General features: G+C 35.2%; 1 protein-coding gene across 1 annotated transcript in view; it reads right to left on the reverse strand.

Annotated features, from left to right (window-relative positions):
* Window positions 1-23625, reverse strand: part of DOCK4 (dedicator of cytokinesis 4) — a 218492-nt gene that overhangs the window by 27066 nt on the left and 167801 nt on the right. Inside the window, exons 28-36 of the mRNA XM_053977046.1 lie at window positions 16781-16856; window positions 15143-15243; window positions 14428-14486; window positions 12156-12304; window positions 10500-10585; window positions 5298-5324; window positions 5034-5129; window positions 3766-3826; window positions 1960-2053 (exon numbers count right to left, since the gene is read on the reverse strand). Of these exons, the coding sequence (XP_053833021.1) occupies window positions 1960-2053; window positions 3766-3826; window positions 5034-5129; window positions 5298-5324; window positions 10500-10585; window positions 12156-12304; window positions 14428-14486; window positions 15143-15243; window positions 16781-16856 (749 nt within the window). The remainder of the gene's footprint in view (window positions 1-1959; window positions 2054-3765; window positions 3827-5033; window positions 5130-5297; window positions 5325-10499; window positions 10586-12155; window positions 12305-14427; window positions 14487-15142; window positions 15244-16780; window positions 16857-23625) is intronic.

Below are 23625 nucleotides of genomic sequence, written 5' to 3' on the forward strand. Positions count from 1 at the left end.
ACTGGCAAGCACAACAAATAAAATACTGGTACCTCAGGGAGAAATCTGTAACTACTGACTTGCATCAAAGCACTGAGGAAAGATAAACAGGGTTGGCTTACGATGTGGAAAATTCAATTTATCCAGGAAATATTCAAAACACTAGACATTTTTAAGGTGGATAAGTAAAAAGTCTCATTGACTGAGGGGACTGAGGGGATACAAGGAATCAGTGCATTTATGTGATTCGGCCTCAAGAGAGGTATATTTATAGCTGTAACTGAGTGCTGTGTAAAGAAAGATTTGAAGTAATGTTTTGTATAAAGATAACTTTTTTTTTTTTTTAACAGAGCATTTTTAGAAACAGTCCAGTAAATCATATTATGGAAATGAGAGAAAAAACATTTCATCCCTAGGGTGAAATGATGCCATTAGAAAACTAATGCTGCAACATGTAGGAATGCTGCTGAAGTATCAAACTTATTTTCCTAATCCCAAATTCTCTAGACCAGCTGATTTCCAAAAGTCTGTATTGCCTCTGATAAGGCAAGGCAATGGACTACACAAGTCTGTTTAATAATTATGGGTGTGAGACAAGTCTTATTAAGGCTCTTACAGCAGAAAATTTAAAATAATAAAAAGAAAAAACAGGAAGCAGTGAAATCTACCACAGTAAAGAACACAAAAATCACACAGACTGATAATATACACATAGGAAATACAACAAAGTCGTGGAAATAAATTTTGAGCAAAGTACTGTTTAAAATCAGAATGGATGGCAAAAAAAATTTAAAAATTAGGTTCATATCACAGTTGAAGATAAACTGGACACATAATAGTACCCAGTGCATAAAGGGAACTCAACACTGCTCAAAGAGTTACTAAGATCTATTATCCAAAATAATAGCTTGATACAAAAGCCAGCTGTGGCAAAGAGACTTCTTGATAATCAAAATTCTCTTGTGACTTACTATTGCCAGGTCACATGAGGAAACTAAATTCTCTCCTTAACGTATCATGCTATCTAGTCCACATTTAAATCCATGAACTGCAAAGGGAGTGTGGAAATTCCAAGTGAACAATCTTATCTTTCTCATGGATAGCAGAAAAGCATAAGGAAAGTTGCTGTGACACCAGGTACCTGTAAGCTGTTTACTAGAGACCCCTAGCCAACTAACCTGCTTTTAAGAAGAATCAAAATCTAGAAATTTTGAACATATGCAATTGCAAACACTGGGGAAAAGATGGAGGTATTATAAGGTCAGTAAAATATTCTGGCAAAGACAGTGTGATTTAAAAGGATACTGATTTCATCTTCTCTAGCACTTACTGATGGCATGTAGCTCCCCAATGAAGTGTGTGTTTAGCTGTATAAACAACATGCACAATATCTTCTTATTTCTTCATGTAAAAGATAACAACCATCCTTGGCACAAAATTAGAGAAATCTTGGACAATAGTACTGCAAATGTGGTATGTGAAGATTTAGAAAGACATCATGACATTGCAATACTTGTCACAGGTTTTAGGGTCTCTACCTCATCATGAGTAAGTGATATGGGTCTTCTTTCTTTTATTCCTTTTTTCAACCCAAAAATGAGGTTCTGAAACACAGATGTGTGGAGACACTTCACCAAACAGACAGCCAGGAGCATTAAAAAAAATGTATAGGCTCAGATACCATTAAATGAACTCATAAAAGCTTCCTCCAAGCTTTACTAGTTTTGGGTGAAAAATGACCGTATCACACATTTATTGCTAATGGGTATCGATAGAAGTCATTTATGTTCACCATGGCTCAGCAAATACTAGTGCCATGGGTCTGAAAAAAGCAGTATTTTGAGATATCAATTAGGCAAGGAAACTCAGCTGTTGCCTGGGCTGGTATGTTCTGCACTGAGGATACATCTTACAGGGTTGCAAAGGACTGCAAACCACAGACCAGTCCTAAATATCTTTTTCTAGTTTGTATTCAGTTACCTGTGAAGTTTTGTGCTTTCAGATGTAGGTCATAGAGCTTATGAATATAGCGAATATACATCTCTTCCTTGTTCAGTTCAGTCTTGTAAAAATTCTGAAATAAAATTGAATTTTGTAATAAAACACAGCAGTTAATAAATTTATTATAATGGTTACAAATAAAAGACTTCAAACATAATATTCTAGAAATACATGCATAAATTTGATTTCTGAACATATAACTACTATTTGTTGTTACATGGATAAAATATGGTCTGCAATACCATAATTCTTAGTTCAAAACATTCTTTATCTATTTGCAAGCAATAAAGCAAAGTATGAAAAAGTAACAGGAAGAGGAGCACAAGCCTATAGCACTGTTCACAAGTACTGCCACGTTCACAATGGACATGCAGCTTAAGTCCTCCTGCTAGACATATTCCATATTCAGGATAATTTGCTTTGGTTAATAAAAATTTATAGGCTAGAAAAGTCTAAGCACTGGTTCTCATTAGCAATTAACAACTTCTGTTCTATTATTAAATGGTTATTTTGAACTCTAAGCAGTTTTTCTCCTAATGTACAGTATTTATATTCTGTGCCACTGTTTTCTAAATTGAGTTATTATCAAGGAAAAAGGTGGGAGGAATACTATGAAAACATAAAAAAGAAAAACTTTATAGAGAAAATATTTTTTAAACTGATTTGAGAAAATTTAGCATTCGTTGTCTCTCTGTTGTGCAAGACTATTAAAAATTTCTTTGAAAATTATTAGGATATGAAATCCACCTTAGCCTGCATGAGTCATTGAAAATCCCATTAAAAAGTAATATGGTGTTTTGGGATTTTAAAATATTTTAATTTCTTTTTTGGTATAAATCTTGGATGCTTTGCTAATAATAGATTAAAAACTCCTTAGGGATGAAAATAATCCAGGTGCTTTACAGAATTCAGATCATGTCAGATATTTTGACAGCAAGCCAGCTGCTTTATGGCTTCATAGTAAATATCATCCCTATTTAGAGCACTATTTTCCTACTGAAGAAATCCTTTGTTCTCTTATGTATAACTGCTATTTACAAGTGACACCAAATTGTTTCACTGACGTCAAAAATGCAGAATTACAAGTCAGCTTATTTTTTTTATTTTTCCTCTCTGGCTAAAAATACAGCCTTTCAAAAGATTCACCATGAAAATGGACACTTTCCAAGGTTAACAGAAGTCAACAAACTTGTCAGTGGAAACTGGCCTAGAATCAAAATCTTGTAAACAAAAATGGCATCTTTTTCATACTATGGTTTAGCACTCTTGGTTTGTGGTAATAATGATAGCATGAAAACAGGAGGTCTTGAGCAGCATTTCTGTCTCTTCTACTGGGGAGAGAATAGTCAGCCCACAGTATTCACAAGATATCCCATATTATATGTTAGAAGAACCAACTTGCATCAGTTTTTGGAAGAAAAGAAACAAGAGATATCATGTAGGTTTTGTTGGGTTTGGGAGAGGAGGAAGTGCATGTTTGTTTCTACAAATTCAAGAGACTAATTAAACTTAGAAAGTACTTTGGTGAAGTTTATCCAGTAGGAAGAGACTTAAAACTGTATAATGCAGTTTTGGAAACCTTTCAGGAACCAAGCTACGAAATGGCATGGAAGACTATCTCCCTACTGTATCAATCTCAGCCGGGAAAACATAATCAGTGATTCTAAGTGTAGTGTTACTCTGTCAAATTCCACTCAAATTGCAATAAGAAGCAAAGTATGTCCTATTCAAATGTGTATTTGCTTAACTAAAATCAAAAAGGGAAAGAGAAAATATTATACAAACCAAAAGGCTAACAGTGCAGCCAATCTTTTTGCCATCCACTTCTCCCATTTTCATGCAGTCCCTAAAGCAGAAAGTAATGACAGTCAAAAAGAATGATGTTTATTGTTTTACAGTGAAGCACACCTCACAAAACAGACATATTTCACTTGGCAAGCTGACTGAAAGGATTGCATTTAGCTGAACAGCTGACCCAAGTAGCTAAGAGATTTCATGCCTCCTTTTGTAGTACACTGAATACCTCAATTGTCAAGAAAGTAAATGTTTTCTTTCTGGCTCTGTCATTACTATGTGACCTTTTTTTATCACACAAGGAAAAAAAGTAGCCAGTATAACCATGCTGAAATAAAAGAATAACAGGCAGACATCATCACATAATCACTAAAAAATTTAACATAACTTTAAAACATTCTTGCATATATGAGCTAAACAATTGCCCCAAATACTCTCATAACTAACAGCACACCACTGTTTTGGAAGACTGCGTCCTAGAGGATGTAATCCAGCTGATCCCTGAAGAGAAATAGCAGTGCCATGCTTCTAGAAATTAAAAGTTCAGTCTCTTTGGTGATGACATACTTTTCTTTTCAAACTATCGGTGACGACAGCAAGTGCAGTACTAGGTCTCACCATGTGTCCCTACAGAGTCAGGGCGAAAAGCTCACAATTAAGCCCTGGACAGTTCTACAGTTGGTGGCAATAAGGAGGACTAAGCTGAAATGTGAAGCCTCTACACAGGCTCACAAGTGACTGGGAAAATTGCTTTTAGTCTCACACTCCTGAAAGAGAGTACGTGTCTCTCATTTCTCTCTCTTTTGATCACATGCTGCAGTCAAATGTGAGGTGTTCATACAGAGATCCATGTCTTTGTATACACACTTACTGTCCCAGCTGACACTACAACTAAGCATGATTGACACAGTAATAAGAATTTTACATATTGTGTAAAACAACTGTCAGGTGATTAGCACTGAGCTCTGTGTCTTCAGACAGACTTGAGTCACCAACCTACTGCCAAAAGTTACTACATCCCTTGACATCAAACTCAAGCACATCACTGGATTTTTTACCATGGGGAGTCTACTTGGTTGTTTTCATCCTGCCAGTTGCATTTTCCTGTTGACTAAGCAACTGCTGTCAGAGATCCTGAGCACTTCCAGCAGCTGTATCCGTGTATCCATGTGCAGTCACCACTTGAGCAAGATAACTGTACTTGTTTCCTAATATTTCAAAGATGACAATCCTACCTCTAAATTGTGATAACCACTCACCTGTAGTCCAGGAGCCTCTCCATGAGGCGAGTCACAGTGGCAATTAATGAAACACCACTTTCCCTCCATGTTTCCCGCTCAATTTTCTTCAGCAGACTGAAAAAAAAAAACAAGCCAGAAAAATGTTACTGTTTATTTTTAACTGTTACTATGACAACCTCTCTGCTTTTACCAGTACCTTAATACCTTAGCAACATCTTTGATAGTTAGATTTTCTTTTACAAACACCCTCCCAAAAAGTGCAATTTACAAACAATGTCTTACCTAGGATAAGGACCAAAAAGTGGAATTCTACTCCAGGAAGCATTGACAAAACAAATGATTTTTATATTAGCTGCATCAGGTTAAAAATATGTCAAATACCTAATTTTCAGAACATATTAATATCCCAAAGACTTAACACAACTCTTCTATAAAATTAATATATTCACTTCATGCTGATATGTCTTCAGGAGAAAAAGGAGGAATTTAAAGGTGCTCCTAGAAAACAATATTCATCAGCTCAATATACCTTCTTATTTTTTAAAAAAGATTTTTCTTTTTCGCCTCTCTTCTCTAATATTTCAGAAAGTATGAAATTTAAGAATAGAGGAGGGGTTTTAATAAACTGATTCCCCCTCTTCACTTAATATTTCTTTCTGAGAACATAGTATCATGCACATGCACAATTCCATTAGCTTAAAGTGTCATAAGATTATTTTATTTAAAACTGCTCTGCTAATGTAAATACATATTATGCATTGAAGACGAAAGATTTCAAAGTGTTAATGTAAGTGAAGCTGTCAGTAAAACTATACAATATAATTTTCTTTATTATTATTATTCTTTATATAATTCTGCTACAGGCTTCTGTTTTTCATTGCTTAAGTTTATCAAATATTTATCTCTTAGGATGAATTTCCACATTTTCCCTATAAGAGTGTGCAAGGAAATATTTATCCACAGAGTTGTGTCACTTTTTTACTTTGGTACAGATGCTCAGGTGGATGACATGTCCATGGAGATATTTCAGCAGTCTCCCTGAAAATGTACTCAGTTATGGTTTATTTAGAAAGCTTTGAAAATTCCCACATCCATATCCTTTGAGCTTTTAGAGCATCTCTGAACCTTCTGTCTGTCAGCTCCACTGACCTTCATCTACCCTGAGCATGCTCAGTCCCTAAAACCTCCTACATCCAAATCTCAAACCTGTAACAGCACTCAGGAACTCCTACATGCCAACTGCACTAGCTATACACTCCAGCTCTACTCCTTACAGGCTCGGGGATGTCACAGATGCAATTCTCCAAGCAAATTTGACCTACATGAAGCTGTGCTCTGCTGGAACTGAGGAGCAAATACTGATCTTCATCTTGCACCCTAATATGAATGTTAAACTCACTTCTCTTAAGGAGGCAGTCAGATGTCTTTCCCTCACAATCAGAGGCTGACTATCTTTCATTGCTAGCAGGCAGATGATAAGGCCATCCTTAACCAGCAAATGCTGAAGCACTAAGCTGGCACCTCTGTTTTCCATACAGAATACCTTAATTAATTTTTGAACCCCTTAAGTTCCTTCTAATAGAAGTTTTTGTGTCTAGTAAGAAATAAGAGTAGACCCTGTCACATTACTGAACCTTAATTACATCAGGGATTTTTATTTTCTACTTTGTTTCAACCCTATGTTAAAAAGGAACATTTCAACCTAGATTCAACAAAATAATTACTGATAGCTCCTCTAGAAAAACAATAGAAGTATAACTTCTCTTTCAAAACAGATCGTTCTTATCTGTATTTGACTTACACATTTTCTTTAAAATTGCATTGGCATGTTCATTATAAACACACAATTTCTAATCATGAGTTGAGTTGATACACTCAAAACACTTATACAAACTGACATCAATGTGGTTGGTTGAAAAAAGTTCAGCCTTGCCTTCTGATGCATGCCTCCCTCTCCCCCGCCCCCACATTTCCAGCACAATGCACAGAACAAACACTCAGAATGAAAAAGCTACTCAAATATATTCTGGCTAAATCTAGGTAGAATTGAATCCCTGTTCTTACAGATCCCAAAGCATAGCCAAGATGCTTGACTATTTGTACAAAGTACTAAGGGGGTTAAACAACAAAGGGAAACTATAAAAAGGTTTCTGTCTATCCATGCTAATATAGCCTAACACCTGAGCTCACCTGAACAATTATAGTTTGCTTTGTTTTATTTGGTGGGGGGAAAAGGGGGTGTATTTAATTACTTTTAATCTTGGGCACCTGAGGAGTAAGAGAATATTGATCAAGAGGACCAGAGTTCTTCAGAGACAAACAGCAGGCTTAGAACAATGTTCAGGTTAGCTCAATCATGTAGTAAATGGATTTTGTATGTCTAAACCACAGCATTATTCAGACTTTTAGCTCACAGGTAGCTAATCCTACAGGTGCTCTAAAACATCTGGATGCCTCTTTTGGAGTTCAAAAACCTCACTATAGCCAGAGGTTCCCTGAACAAGTCATAAAGGCTCTCAAAAGACTCACTCCAGACAGACTCTAATGGACTGGGCAGTGCTGAATTCAGTCATGCATTTGGAGAAGAAATTAAGATGACTGAAGACAGCAGAGGAAAGGTAGTAGCCATCACATTTTATATAATAGATTCACGGTTGAAGAAATCACCCAGAAACTGGCAGAACTCAGTTATAAATGCCTGCTCAGCTGAGTGTCAGCTACAATCTCTTTAAAGAGAAGCCTCATTGCCAGGCCCCCAGCAGAACTCATTAGTCCAGGTTTGTGCTTCAATGTGGCCACCTAACTTCCAAATCTGAAATGCCTTGTCTTGGGCCAAACTGAAATACAGCTACAGAAGTAATTAACTGGCAGCATCCATCTGATTCAGAAGAAAGACCTACTTGAGTATATACCTTGGCTTCTGAGGATTTTATTTTAAACACCAACTGTTCAATAAAGAAAAATAATTCTTTCCCCTGTGCTAATTAATTCAGGAATTCAGTTGCAGTATTACAGTGTAAATGTAGACCAGAACAGCTTTCATTCCGTACAATGGATAGCAATTGCAATGTCTAGTTTCTCATGATAACAAAATGTTCACTACTTCATGCTTTGCAGCTCCTTCAAATGACATCAGGAGCTAATCAGTGAATGGTCACATTCAAGTCCCTAGAAAGACATTGATTCAAAACAAACAGCAGTCACTTTCCCCCTACTTTCTCAGTCTTTTTATTTGATATAGATAATTCCATTGTAGGCAACACATTCTAAGCACATAATATCTTAGCTATCTCCAGAGATGCTGATAACTTATCCTTGAAAATAGATATTCAAAGGAAAGATGAAGTGATTGTCTCTGGGGAAAAAAAAAAATCAACAAAATGTTGAAGTGGGAGTTAAGAGATTTAAATTCATTTTCCAATTCAGACAAAATAAACAGCATGACAAAACGTGAAAGTCTCCCACCCACTTCAGTTCCCAGACTGTATTCAAAGTAGGTGTGTGCATCCCCTTGGTTCCCAGTGATACCTGTTAAGAGTAACCACACCTAATCTTCAGAAAGATCAGATAATATTGGAGCATTTTCTTTCATTACAGACTAAGAAACCACTGCTTGCTGCAAAACTGTATTACTATTTCAGTTTTTGGGTACCTGCTACATCTCTGCCACTTCAGCCTAAACAAGTCTGTTTTCTTGCACTGTATAAAGGTATCTTAATATTGCTTAGTTTAAATTACCCATGGAAGAAATAAAGAAACCCCAAAATCTCAGGCTAACCAACCCTGTCTCTTGCAGTCAACTCCCCAAACTGTCCATCTGATTTTCATCATTTTTCTTCACATACCCTACAACAATATGTCATCCTCCATTCCAGATTAGTATCTTCTACAGGCTCTCCTCCTGAGAGGTGGTAATGCATACACATAATCAAAGTAAAAAAACCTAATCATAAATACTACCTTTTTTATTAGCTGGGAGTGAACTTGAACACTTACTCTGAAATTTCCCAGAGTTTAGATTTAACTTCTGTTATACCATGACAGAAACCACAAGTATACTGATGCTGTGAGACATTTTGCAATTTAAATTGCCATGACTATGTTTTCGGCATTTAGATTGATAAAGGCTCTCAGCATTTTTCACTGTATCATGTTTTACATTCCCCAGTTGAAATCTAACTCAAAACCATAAAAAAATTAGGAACTGTATTTGATACCGGTATGTTTCTTATAGAACTTTAAGTTATTTCAGTGATAGACACACTGATGTATTTTACATAGGCTTCATTTTATAACTGGAGCTTTTCCTTAAATGACTTAATTTTATGGTTAGAATTTGTATTACTAAAATATTGAAAACATCTTACCTTTTATTATCTTAACTGAGATTATGAAAATGTCATGAATAATTACAGGAAAGTTCTGCTTTAGCATACTGTACTGCTGTTCACTATTATTCATTCAATTCCATACTATTCTGCCTATTTTTTACCTTTGCTTCTCTACACAATAAATATTTAAAAACTCTATTTTTTTAAACTCAATACAATTACAGATTAATAAGTGTTTGCTATTTTCAGACTCCAAGACCTGACTCTTGTTTTTTAACCAAAGACAAGATAGCTAAAAATAATACTTAAAGAAGAAAGAATGATTAAGAAACTATATAAAGAAGAAAAAAAAATGCATTCAGTAGAACTGAAGAAAACACAGCAGCTTGGAATCCTGAAGAAGAACAATACATCTCCTACTAAAATAAACACATCAGAAATAAGAGAAATCTTTTACTTTGGTGAAATTGAGCTCTGAGGAACAACAGAAACAGAGTCCAGTGAGTTATTTTGCACTTGTACTCTGTGACAATCATTTCTTTCAATCAGTGGAAAAATTTATGCACAACTTTAGGGACTTCAGCATTATCATTAGCTTTTCCTATTAGATTTAAGTGACGTGCCATTTATTAAAAAGCACTAAAAGCTTAGCCAGTAATTTACCAAAAAAATTTGAAACAAATAATCTTATCTGAATAAACACAATTGTTTACATCAAACAGGAAATCAGCAAGTGACATTACTCAGAGGAGTACAAGTTTGTAGCAATAGAAAATCACTTATTAAATGCTTTGTTGAATTGTCATGCCTTCTTTTCAAAATGCTCCATCTGAGTTCTACCTGCACCGTATGTAATTATGAAGCATTTCTTGCTTTTCTGATTTTAAAATTAGTAGGTAGAGAAAGAGAATGTTCTGTGATATAACAGATTTATCCTTTCCCAATTATAGCTGTATGCAAGAAGTACTGCCAGACTTTACAGATGCTATACAACACCATGAAACATTTTATTCTTCAGATTTTAAGGAAACAAAAAAAATAAAAAGAAAAAATTAGCATCACAACTGGTTTAAACATTACTTCTCTACAAAGACATTAGCATCTGATACAACCAATTGAACTCAAGGAATTATAAGATAAACATATTACTCACATACTGTTGAAGAGCTCTCGGTATGTTTCATCACCTTTACCTTCTGACATTAGGCTGTCCAATTTGTCAATCAGCTTTGCTTCCACCTGCAACATATAAGTGTGGTGTAAACAGATTCTTTTTCCTTTAATGAGATCAGAGAAAACGGAGGGGAAGATCTGGTTTTATGTAAGAGACTTTGCTAAATGCATATTTTAGAATTATTGGTCAATCATGTGATAAGTCACCTCATCTTTTTGAGGCTGTTATAATTCCCAAGGTTTGTAGGGCTTTCTTTTTTTTTTTTTTTTGGTGGTGTTTTTTTTTTTTTTTTTGGAGGGAGGGAGGAAGCTAATTTAAATTGAGCAACGTGACTTTAAAACTACAGGCTGAGTAGCATTTGCTGCTGCTAAGGCAGCTATCTATTTATGGAGTCAGAGGAAAAGCACAGAGCCCAGATAAATTGCCTGAATTCTCATTGCAAGGCTGTAAGCATAAGCTATTTTCTTAGACTGAAATAAAAATATAATCTTCTCCTACCTGCACCCCATTCTTTATAATTTAATATACATAAATGTCTGCACTGTTCAGAATACTTGGGAGCTCAGACTCTCCCAACACTCTTACCTGCCAGTGTATTTCATTAGGAAGCAAATTTCCTGGACTTACATATTAGCTATCAAAAAAACTTGGTGGTTAAGAAAATCTGATGGCTAATGATTCCTCCAATGCATGTTTTTAAGTGCATTGATTATAAAAAAATATAGAGGTGATGCTACACTGTGTATTTATATTTCAAACCCCCTTTTTATCAGTAATATATTAACAATCATAAATCTCAGGGAGAAACCAAGCTGTTGTAATTATTTTATTACAGAATAAATCTATTACAATTTACACTTAAAACCAAGCTGAAAAGACAGAGTAGCAGAACAAGTGGATTTTCTTCCTCCTCACTCCTTGTTAACATTTCTGTAGTAATTTTTAACAATAAGCTTATATACTGATAGTGAAAAGCTGCCTACTTACATCAACTGCATTACTCTTGTTTTTAATAGTTTGGTTTGTGTTTTAGATGCAGCTCCCACCCTAAGCATTATGATTGCCTGGGAGTAATTAAAATACTTCTACTTTCCTTCATTTTGAAGCAGCAGGAAGGAGGGCACTGAGAATGGTTTGAGGCAGTCTGAAAGAACTGAGTGGGAGCTGAGGGAGCAGATGGCATTCTTGGTCGTTCCTTCCTAGCCCATTAAGAATGTGTTTGAGCAACAAGAATACTTGGATCTTTACTAAAGAACATCTGATCTTTTTCCATAGAAACCAGAATGGAAGCTGGTTGAATCCTATCTAACCAGCAGTCTGCACCACTGTAAAGCAGAGGTGAAAATCCACCCCAACAACCTTGTGGAAAACAACTCAAGTTTTGTTCTTCACTTCAGCAGGCCATGGATTTTATTCCTCATCTCACATAACTAACATGATAGTATTAATTGGAGAATCTTACTAGCCCTGCAAAGAGAAAAAAGGGAAAGCCCTTGTAATCCCTCTTCAACAGGCAGAGTTGTGGGTATCTTCTCCACCGTGAACCACCAACAGAACTCCAGGTTCAAGTCCACTAGGACTCTATGGAGTGCTTTATATTCAGTCTTGTTTTATAAACAGCTTCACACAAAGTACCTGTTTAAAGTTGCCACTTCGTCTTTGCTCCCAATCCATCATGTCATGGAAAATAGGAATCATTACATTCCTCAGGTCTGGCTGAGGGATCAAGGTCACTTCCAGGAAAGGGCCAATCAATGCTGGAATAAAGTGAAGCTTGTGTTCCCCTAAAATGAAAATGAACATAAACTCAAATGTGAATTGGGTGTCCTGTGAGTTATCAAGCAATCCAAATGCTGTCTGAAGAATGAAAAAAGAGCATTTTAAATGCCTATTGTTTTTTGTTTTTTTTTTTTTTTAATCACACATCACGGGTTATTTCTTAAGCCCAAAAAATGAAAGCTATAGACAAATGAAGAATATAAGGCCAACATAATTTATCAGATTTTATTATGCACTACTGAGTTCAGAAGTGACAGTGGGTTAGCTGTATCTGAAGTTAATCCTCCAGCAAGATAACAAAGACAGACAAAGCACTCTCTCTGCATTTCATTTATATTTCACAGGAATAATTTGGTTTCTAAGCTCTACATCCTGGTGTTTACAAAATGGCTAACTGTCTAATATTCTGTGCTCATCAAAAAGAGGTAAGTACTTTGATTTTTACCTATCTTTAGTTTTGCAAGCATAGAAATGGAAATACGTGTTTGAATTGCAGGAAAATGAAAATGTGACACAGCTGTTCTCAAAACAACTTGCTTTAAAATCAGTTCTAAAACACCTATTATCTCACCACATTCCACTTAAAAAAAAAATTAAGTCCTTGTCAGGAAAGCTAGAAATGGCAGAAATGACATACAGTAAACACTGACCATTCAGTTTCAGTTTTCCACAAGTAAGACTTCTGATAACCTCAAAATGAAGGGATTATTAATCAGGATGCATTGATTTTCCAAGCTAGGAATTTATTTACGTCCAGCCTACCTCTGGATATTCCAGGGGCATGCACCCCTGCTTGCTGCTGTGTTCAGTGTTTGAGTTTGTACAAAGGAAAACAAGAACTCCCTTTTCTGGAAACATCCTAGAATGCTTATCCCTATGAAAGCAAGGTGACTGCACAAGGATCAAGGCTTAGGAGACAATGACTCTTACTGCTCCAAGAACTGTAAAATGCTGACCAGCATAACACCAATTGAAATAAATATCCTAGCACTTGGACATATTACCAGATAAGCTCCATATTGTGTCCTAAAAACTCACCCTTACTGAAAGGCATAATTTGCCTGCATCCTAAGGTTCTGTTGAGCAGAGAACAACATGAGTGGGGAGGTGATGCACACTAAGGTGTAAATGCAGGAATGAGATGAGACCTGGGAGCATATCCTTGATATACCAGTTCTGAAATACCCATCATGTATCCATGTAATGTCTTAGTGAGTCAGCAATACTAAATATTGCAAATAAGTAAAATATGCTACTTTTCAGATGTTAACAAGATACTAATAAGAAAATATTTCTTATTTTGAACATGTCTTTTAGTACAAGTTGAGTTGAAAGACCAGTTTTTTGCAATTACATATCTTGTTGGGGAAAAGATTGATAGAACTGAAATTACAGTATCTCAGAAATCACTGATGATGGTTGCTGTATCTGTAATAAGCCCTCTGATGAAGTGAATATTGAATAACTAAAATATAAAGATGACAAACATAGTGTCCAAATCTTCTACTCACTTCTTATTTTTTTCCCAAACAACGTTCAACTGCATTTCTCTGACACTCATAATTTCAAACAGTTTGCACAATTATTGCTCAAAAATATAAATGCGTTCCAAAGTTTATATTCAAGCATGTACTTTTTCTATGTTGTCCAAAGTCTCATTTATACATTAGTCACTGACTTGTTTATGTCTTTATATTTTAGTGCAACTAAGACTTCAGAGAAGACTTGATGCAAATCCAGGATCTCAGGAGACCTCCAGAATTAAGACATGTCTTGTCCTTAAACAATTTGACAACAGGACTAAAAATAAGAACCTAAGTATATTTCAATGCATAATAATTCTGCCCAAAAGAAGTAGTACTTTCTTTATTTTCTCTGATGGCATTTTCTTGGTTGTCAGTGAAGAAAAGAGGATGAGGCAGCTACAGTATCAAGACACAGAAAGCTGAGCTTAGCGATAAATAAGAAAATTATAGATGACAAACTTTTTCCTAAACTTGAATCAAGACTTCATGTCTTGAACATAATTATCAACAACTCATCTATCACTGGAAGTATATGTAATAGGCAAAGAACTAAAAATTTGCTTTCATTTTATGAGTTATTGATGATGTGTTTAATCACTTACCTAAATTTTGCCACATGCTGAAGATTTCACATCCCATTGTTACCCGCATGTCACCATATCTGCAGTGTATTAAAAAATAAGGCAAGAAAGCGAAAGATAATTTAAGAAATTCAAGTTCATATGCCATTCTGTGACATTATTAAATGAAATGCCTCATTTGTAGTCTAAAAAAAAAAAAACCTTGAAAGTGCTGGTTTCTCCCAAGTGTTTTGCTCTTTTGATTGTACCCAGCTAAAACTGGATTCCTAAACCCAGTGGTTTTTTTTTAAATATTGTCAAAATTCTACACATCAGTAACACAGCTGTGAAGCAAAACCTATTTTTTGCCATAACATGCTCCAGTTCACTCTCTGAGAGCAAATAGTTTTGCTCTAGCTTAAAGAAATACAATTAATTCATACAGACAATACTGCAGTGCCTGGCAGAAACTCCTGAACAAGTCTGAGTTGACTTAAGCATTCACTAGCAATGAATGGTTCTTTTGCTCCCAGTGTGTGAACCAGTTTAGGCACTCATATGAAGTTATTTACATACACTTATATGAAGTTATTGGCACTGAATACCTGTACAAAGGGCCAGAACCAATTCTTGATCTAGTCAGTGTACATACTGTTCTGTTTTTCTTTTGGTGGGTACTTTTGCAACCTCCAATGGCTTGCATTTTGAGAAATTTTAAATCTATTACAGTTTTCTACAAGCTGATAGCAATACTTACTTTTCTAAAACCTTTTTCTTCTTGGAAGGTGTGAACATCTCCAGTTGCAGACATAACTGGTTTATAAAAATGACAGCAAGAAAAAAGTAGGAATCCCATATCTACAATAAGCATATGGCATGTGGTTATTTCATTTTCTCAGTACAATTTATGATTGCTCAAGATGCAAAATTTCAAATCGCAGCCCTTGTTTCAGTCTCAACTGATGAATTACTCAACCTGCTTTAGACTAAATTTCTGTGACTCAAAATATACTTTTCACCAACCCCAAGATGTTTGGCAGAAATACATCTATCTACATATCCTATATCTCAAAATGCAAAAGTTTCAAAGTTACAGATTGGGTTTTTTCATCCCTCCAAATCAAAAAGCCTTACTTTTGGAAAGTTTCTTTTGGATATATTGAAACAGAAAACTACAGAATTTATGCCTTTAAGTCCAAAACCCAAAAAATTCTGACACCTCAAAAGCTATCACATAACAGGACTGACATTCTCTGTCCATCACTCTATATACTGTTTGCAAGTCTCACTTGCTGCAGCCTTCACTGGACGAAACTAAAGCCAGGTTTTGTTAAGATATTGCAAATATACAGATGCTTTGTGCTCATGCTTTATGAATTAGATATTGAATATGCTACTTAGAAGACTTGGAGACAAAATTAAAGTGAAATACTAATTATTATAACCCAATTATAGATGCTCCATGACTGGAAGTCTAGAGGGAGCCCTATTTCACACCCTGCAGTTCAGCAGGACAGTGATAACATTGCTAATGAAGTCTAAGGGACAAAAAGGCCTTGTCTATAGAAAACTTTTATCAGTTTTAGCCTCTGAACTTGCATAAATTCATAAAGAAGAGATTTCCTCATGTTCAGTTAAGTAGATAAATTTGCATTCCTGCCAATTTATCTAAGTCTGGATTTTCAGAGAAGCATCCACAACCCTGCTGGAAGTCAACAGGAACTCAGGGTCTTCTCTAGGAAGGACATTCTGCACTTTTCATGATGCAGCAGTTGGACTAACATCTCTTGGTTGGGCAGAATATTCATTCAGGTTTGTTTCCATGGAAATGTGTCTTTTCAGACACATTCCTAGATCTTCTCCTCTGAATCCTAAAAGCATAATCTGTATTCACAATTTATTATAAATGCAGTATCTCACTATATGAGGTATGTACTAACATATTTAACTACATTCACCATGAAGTGTCATAATTTTATAATTTAAACTATGCAGCATGTTAATTGGTCTGAGAGAAATTACAAAAATATAAATCTGCATTTTATATAAATCTGCATTGATTAAAAAAATGAAATACTTTTTCTTTCTGCAATAACTGAAAAACCAAGCTAAATAATTTCATTAGTTTTTATGATCCAAGAAACTGCTACGCAAAAATCCCAAATAAGCAGTCTAACAAAGAGGCTCAAATAATAAAATGAAAAATAAGATGAAATTAAAAATCCTCACAGCACTCATTTTTAGGATAGCCCTGTATTTAAGAAAAAAAATGCCTCTGAGCACTTGAAATTGCTGATTTTGTACATATTCTAGCTATTTAGATGCTGGAGCTAAGTTTAATAACCACCAAGCCACAGAATGATGTAGGAGCTACTGCATCTATTTTTTTCCCTACCTTGTAATCAAAGTTTTCATTTAAGAAGTTTTTACGAAGGGCATCAGAAAGGTACAAGACTGTAGTAATGATCACACTGGGAAGAAAAGAATGAAAAAGACAGGAGTTTTCATTGAGTGGAAATTCATATTTAATACTCAAAGCAGGACAATTTTCCAGTGAAGAAATAGACGTAATGTGTCTGGTGGCATTAAATAATACATTTTCAACACACCATATAAATACCTAACATCTATTGACAGAAAACATGCCCATTAAGATAACAAAGAGTGCTGAAAGAACAAGTACTGAAAATAGACATTCTATATAGAATATAATTGATCAAGACCAATCATAAACTTTGTTCTGAAAATAATTATGATTTCAGATTTATTACACATCTTATCTTAATCGTATTAATATACACAGTTGTACAATTCGTTTTCAGCTTTCTTGGTATTGAAAATATGTGCATATAGATGATAAATATAAAATATCTAGTAAATGCCAATATTCAACCTTGACATCCCTATGGATAAAAAATCTTTGTAATGACAACAGATAAATGCGAAACTGCATGAGCTCTGAGAGAAGGATCTGCTTCAAAAGATCTCTATGCTGTGTGTTGTAAAAAGTCATACATTACACTGCATTTACACTTGCATGAATTATAATAATTTATCCTAAATAAATATATACGACCAAGATCCTCTCACAGTTGTTGTCACAAGAGGTCAATGATGGCTTTGTTTATTGTAGCAACCAACTTTGGTAACATACAGAAATAGAACATCTTTTGAGATAATTTAAATACACCTAATTTCAGTGGTTCAAACCTTAAACTAACCTCTTCAGCACTCTTGTCTGCCAACATATTTAGTCAAACTAGAAATCCCTGTAAAGCATTAACTTATTTTTGAAAATAGTCAGAAGTGAATACTTATGGAGAGAAAAAAAGATAAACACAGAATGATCTTTTTGGTGTTATGTATTTTACAACAATCAACTGTTTAAAGATCTTCTCAGAAAAAAGGTTGTATCTACACATTTCATTTAATTACCATCTGTCTATTATTAATACATTTAGTTCTTTGAACATAGTTCTTGACCAGCATGTTGCTACAACACTAAAATATGTTTCCCTTTCTATATTTTGGACTTCATTTTTTTTACTATTTTTTTTGCAACGTATTCAAGACAAAAAGATTGTTAAGAATAATAACAGCAATATATATATTTCAAGGTTACAATAGTTTTCATTTTTACAACACTGGAGAATTAAATGTTAGCCAACCCACCTAGGATATAAACTATATTTTTCTTCCAGCACTTTGGACAGTTTTCACAATTATAAATAAAAATTGGCTATCTACAATTTAACATATTAGTAGTTCAAATATTTGCTTCCATCCTTCTACTTTTAAAATTACTACCCCTGCCAAACTCTACCTTCTTGTTTGATGTGCCTGAACACTCATAACAGCCAGTTCTGAGACTGTTTTTAGAACAGTGCTTGAGTCTCAAGTTTCATTTATTCCTATTCCATTGCTCAACTGTATTTTCATACATATTATTTTCTCAAGGATTACACTGTAACTTCTCTGTCCAAGTAGTGTTCCATCCACTCATCAGTAAGTTAACCCCACTTTTTCACCAATGGAGAGTTACAGCCTGTGTACAGCACTTGCTGTTGCAGCATGGAAGACAAAGTGAAATGTTAATAAAATGCAGTATAAGGAAAGGTAATAATCAAGGCATGGATAAGAAAAGAGCCCTGTCATTCTTCTTGTTGTGCATGATTTAATTCAAGGTTCATATGCTTCACAGAATGGAAATAGTTTGCATATTTTAGGAAAACATTCTGGTAGAAAAAGTCAGTTTATCAGAATTTATGAAACTTCCATCTAAGTCTAAAGTAATAAATCCCTGAAAACTGCACTCAAGAGAAAATTCCACAAGATCCATAACCATACTGCCAAGTTTACATGACATAGTTCTATTTATGTCTGAGACAATTCCTTTCTTGCTACATTTCTTCCATGGCAGGTGAAACTGAAAAGAAAGATCTGCTTCAATTCTTATGAAGTGAATAAAGTAGACAAATGCAACTTTTCAAATATTTTTTTTAAGAATTTTCCTGAGATAACAGAATAATTGCAATGCAAGTATTTCTTCCTGCAGGGAACTTAGGTTTCATTTATTTGATAAGCCAAAGAAATGATATGGATTAGTTGATAAAATGTGGGTCTCTAACATGAGAGGGTATGTTGTAGATAAAAAAAACTCTCAAAACACCAGATGCAACTCACAAGGTTGAAGACATTGTTTTTGACCCACCATCTGTTATTCTGAATCTACAACAACCTAAAATCAGGTAGAACAGAAAACAAGTTAAGGGTGAGGATGCTCATATACAAAAAAAAAAAGCAAAAATGCACAAAGCAGAGGCAGCAGCCAGAGGACAGCTGCCTGATTCAGTACTGTACTCACATTCCAAGTTGATTCCCAGCCAGTGATAGCCAGTGATAGCCAAACAACAACAACATTCATTTGAAATCCATCTGAGTATCAAACTATAAACTACTGAGTTTGTGACAAGACTTGCTTTTCTTCCTCTTACCACCTGCCACATATTTGTTCAGAATGCCTGTTTTACAGGAGAAAACCCTCTACTTTTAGCCACTAAGTTATTCTGGACTCATACACAGGATGCTAACCCAGTGTCTGGTAAGGCCATTGTTGATGGAATGGCTTTTCCATCAAATTTTCAGAGCAAATCTTTCTGCAATAAGCTGTTTGAAAAATCCAGAAGTTCAACAACTGTTTACTGCCTGGGCTATGCTCTGGCAACTTGGCTTTTGCCTGGACAGCCAGTGACAGAAAATGAAAGCTTTCCTTTTCCATGCTGATATAGGACAAATGTATAACATCACCTTCTCATTCCATTCTTTGCTATTTCAGAGTGAAATAATCCCAAGGACAGAGGTATTCAAACAGAAAAAAAAATTCTTTCATATTTCATAAAGAATTGAAATAAACCTTGAATCATGCTTATGTGTACGTATCTATTGTTATACGTTTATGAGCTTATTTATATATGCATGCCTATGTATAATTTTTTTTTGTGAAGGACTGAATGCCAGGCTTAGTTGCTAGCAACATTTTGCATTACATAAAAGCAAAAATTTGTTAGCAACACTATGTATTACATAAAAGCAAGAATTTTTGTTCATTGTAGGAGTCTCAGACACCCACACCATGGGAGCTAACGGGATTCTTTAGAGCAGCCATTATGATGGCACTAATGCTGATTTGATACCTTCACTTGCTGTGTATTCCATTAAAGTTACTTTTATAATAATAATAGGAATAATAATAATAATTCAGCCATTACTGAATTTTATAACCAAAAGGATTCACTGCTTAAAGTCCTTATGCCCAGCTGTCAGTGGATACATTTGAAATTTCAGTGTAAGCAACATATTATATAAACCTTACTTTACAGATCAATTATTTTACCATAAATAATACTATTTGTACATCTATTTGTCTGTTTATATCATTCAAATTGACGGTTGGATGACCTAGCATCTCTACCATTAAGCAGAATGCTGAAAGGCTATACATAGTTAATTACACAGAGATCTTGAAAATTAAAGCTTCTTGTATGCCAAGACCAGCAGAAAATTAGTTCTTTGTTCAATGACACATAGGCATTATGAATATCAAAGACTGGCTCAGCAACTAGGTTGAAGCTCCTTTACTTTCCAAGTCCCTCCTCAACTGTTAATAACATGACATACCTGAGTCTGTTAACTGTTTTCAAAAGATGCCAGGCAAATAAAGTATTAGACAAGTCATTCTTCCCCTAACCTTAAGGTAACTGAAGCCAGTGACCATTATACAGTGATTTCCAGTTGAAACTGTGAAGGTCTTCTCCAGAAGCTTCAATTTTAGTCAGGCATATTTTGCTATAAAATTTAGTACATCTCTCTGGCACTAGGCAGCTGATTCAGACATCATCTTATATTATGTGGTGCTCCTCTGCAGTTACAAATAGAAGCTAGATACTATCTAGTTGATGTAGAAAGAAAGTCTACTTCTAGAATGAAAGAAATTAAAATAATATTTTCCATAGTAAACATAAAGCCATATTTGTCACTCAGTAGTAAAATCCATGTTAGAAATATTAAATAACCATAAGTAATTATTTTGCTTTCCTGCCTTCCTGAGCTGATTAGCTCAGATATTACAGGGTTATGAAGGTTTAAACAGAGTTATTTCTGTCTTTTTGCTCAACTGTTAGAAGCTAAGGATGTTTTTGCATGTTCTTTTTCCATTACAAAGTACAATTCAAAAAATCCATTTCTCTGCTTTAGTGCTAAATTTGCCTTTTTAAATATTACCTTATTTCTCAAATTTTAGAAATCAATTAATACTTTCACACATTAATACTTTCACACGTTGGGCATCAGAACACTCAGAACTATAGATCATACATGTGTCATCATGAAACATCTTCGTTTCTGGACAGTTACAGATTTGACTTCTTAAGCTCATAGTATCTTCTGGTTTTGGTGGGTTTTTTAAATTTCACAGACAGCATCCAAGTATCAGATGCTACATAATTACTGAAAACATTGCAACTAGAAAGAAGAAAAACCCCTAGGAGCCAGGGGGCAGTGATATTTTTATTTTGTATATTTTTATAAAACATACAAAATACAATATACAAAATATTGTATATTGTAAGAATTATGGCATTTTAAGACTTAGAAATATTTCAGGCAATTCTAGTTTGCATACATAAATAAGAGGGGGAAAAAAAGTATTTTCTTCCCCAGGAAAAGCTTATTCCTTGAATATATCCTTGCTAAAACTTATTTCTTCCCTAGGCCCAGACAGGCTAACTCTCTCTTCCTTTAAATATCAGACAGTTTGAATTCTTATATCAGTTTAGGGACAGGGAGAAAACCAGTGCTGCTGTTGGTGTGATGGCAGTGATGGGTGGTGTGACAACACACACACTGCCTTCAGGTGAGCTACAGTCTCACAAGTGAAAGGCCAGACAGATCAGAAGGCAGCCATGGGATATAGGAAACAGAGCACCTGGTTTATTCCTGGGAAGCAGAAGTTTGAAATACCCAGACTGTTATTGGACCACTTAATTCTGCTCTTAAAAAGATGGGCTAGACCTTCTAGCTTTTTCTTTTAGACATGAATGGAGCAGAGAGTTCAAGAAGTTTTGCCTTCAGTTCTAAGCGTCTCAGATCCCTGGAAGTGCTCTGGCTGATGAAGTGAAGCTCAGGAAGAACAGCTCACTCCTCTCTGTGGGGCAGGCAGTGCCTTAATTTCGCATCCTGCCTCCAGGCTTTTTTTTTTTTTTTTTTTTTTTTTTTGCACTTAAAGATTTTGGGCTGGAACAATTCTAGCAAAGCTACTACTCTGTGCTTTTGAACACCTTGAGGAAGCAGTCACTGCCCCTGCAGTGAGGTACATGAGGTAAGGGAAGAAGTTTCTATTCAGAAACAGCTCGGGAAAAACTACTTTTCTGAAGCTGATGAGAGGGCAGAAGCAGAGTTTCCTTTCTGCTGCCTTAAAAAGGAACAGAATAGGAACATAGGAATAATGAGGCTTCAGCCTTCAGCACACATTTAAATACACCATTTCACAGCAAAGTAGCACTTCGTCCACACAGGAACAAATTCTTAGCCAAGCAGTTATTGAAAGCTGAATTGGTAAAGATGTGCTTATAGCCCACTTGCTATAGTGGGCAAAAGTGCTTATGCAATTGTGTTATCAGGATCAATTAGCTGGTCTGATGAGCTCCTCGTGGCCAATCCCCACCAGCAATTATTGTCAGCTTCTGCCTATCTTCTTTGCCTGACAAAACTGGGCATAGACTCACCTCCTACATGGTCAGAAACAACATGATATGGATTAATAAAGGGAGATGTGTGATGGTTACTGAAATACTGGAGAAGAAAAGCGCTCTTTTTGCAGAACTTGGTATCATCTGAATATCACCAGCAATGTAACACGTGCCAAGGTCATTCCTAAACCTTAGTTCTGTACATGTCAGCTGTTGCAAAACCATCTGCCAAGCCAGCTGTTACTGGAATATATAAACATTTCTTAGATTATTTACTTTGTCTAAAATTTCCTACTTTTTTTCCTTCTTTCTTGTGTTTCACTGTTTATATCTTAAGCATAATTACCAGATGCAGGCTGGTATCAGTCATACCTTATTTAATATCGTACACAGAAACAAACAATCATATCTGTTCTTTAATTAGTAACTTTTTTTTCTGGAATTCAAACTTGAAAATATTAGCAGCACTGAGGTAATAAAAATGAACAAAAAATTGTTTCAAGTAATTACAAAGTTTGAACAAGTACTATTATGCTTGCATATCCATAGACACACATAACAAATACAGATCATAAACCCAAGTGTTGTTAAATTTAATTGTACCAATAACATTGCTACTAGGATTATGTACAGCACCACAAATTTAAATTCTCCTTGAAGCCAGAAGGCACAATGCAGACTAAAACTGAATTTCAATCAGGCATTACAATATGTGTCATGAAAGTTTAAGTCAATCCTTCATTCTGGATTCCTAGGTCTGCCCAACACAATGCCCCTCCTCTGCTGACACTGATGTTTGTAAAACTGTGCTGATTGTTCAGCTGGGTTATCTGATCTAAAGCTAAGACTGAAAAAAGGGTAGGTGGTGATAGAGGTGAAATAAAACTTAATATATTGTTTCAGACCCGTTGTAATTACTTCTTAGAAATGCTGAGAACCCGTTTCTTTAAAAATAAGGCCTGAGCAGAGAAAGAATAGCTGATGGGCACGTTTC

This window comes from Vidua macroura, chromosome 5 (assembly GCF_024509145.1).
Source record: "Vidua macroura isolate BioBank_ID:100142 chromosome 5, ASM2450914v1, whole genome shotgun sequence".
Taxonomy (NCBI): domain Eukaryota; kingdom Metazoa; phylum Chordata; class Aves; order Passeriformes; family Viduidae; genus Vidua; species Vidua macroura.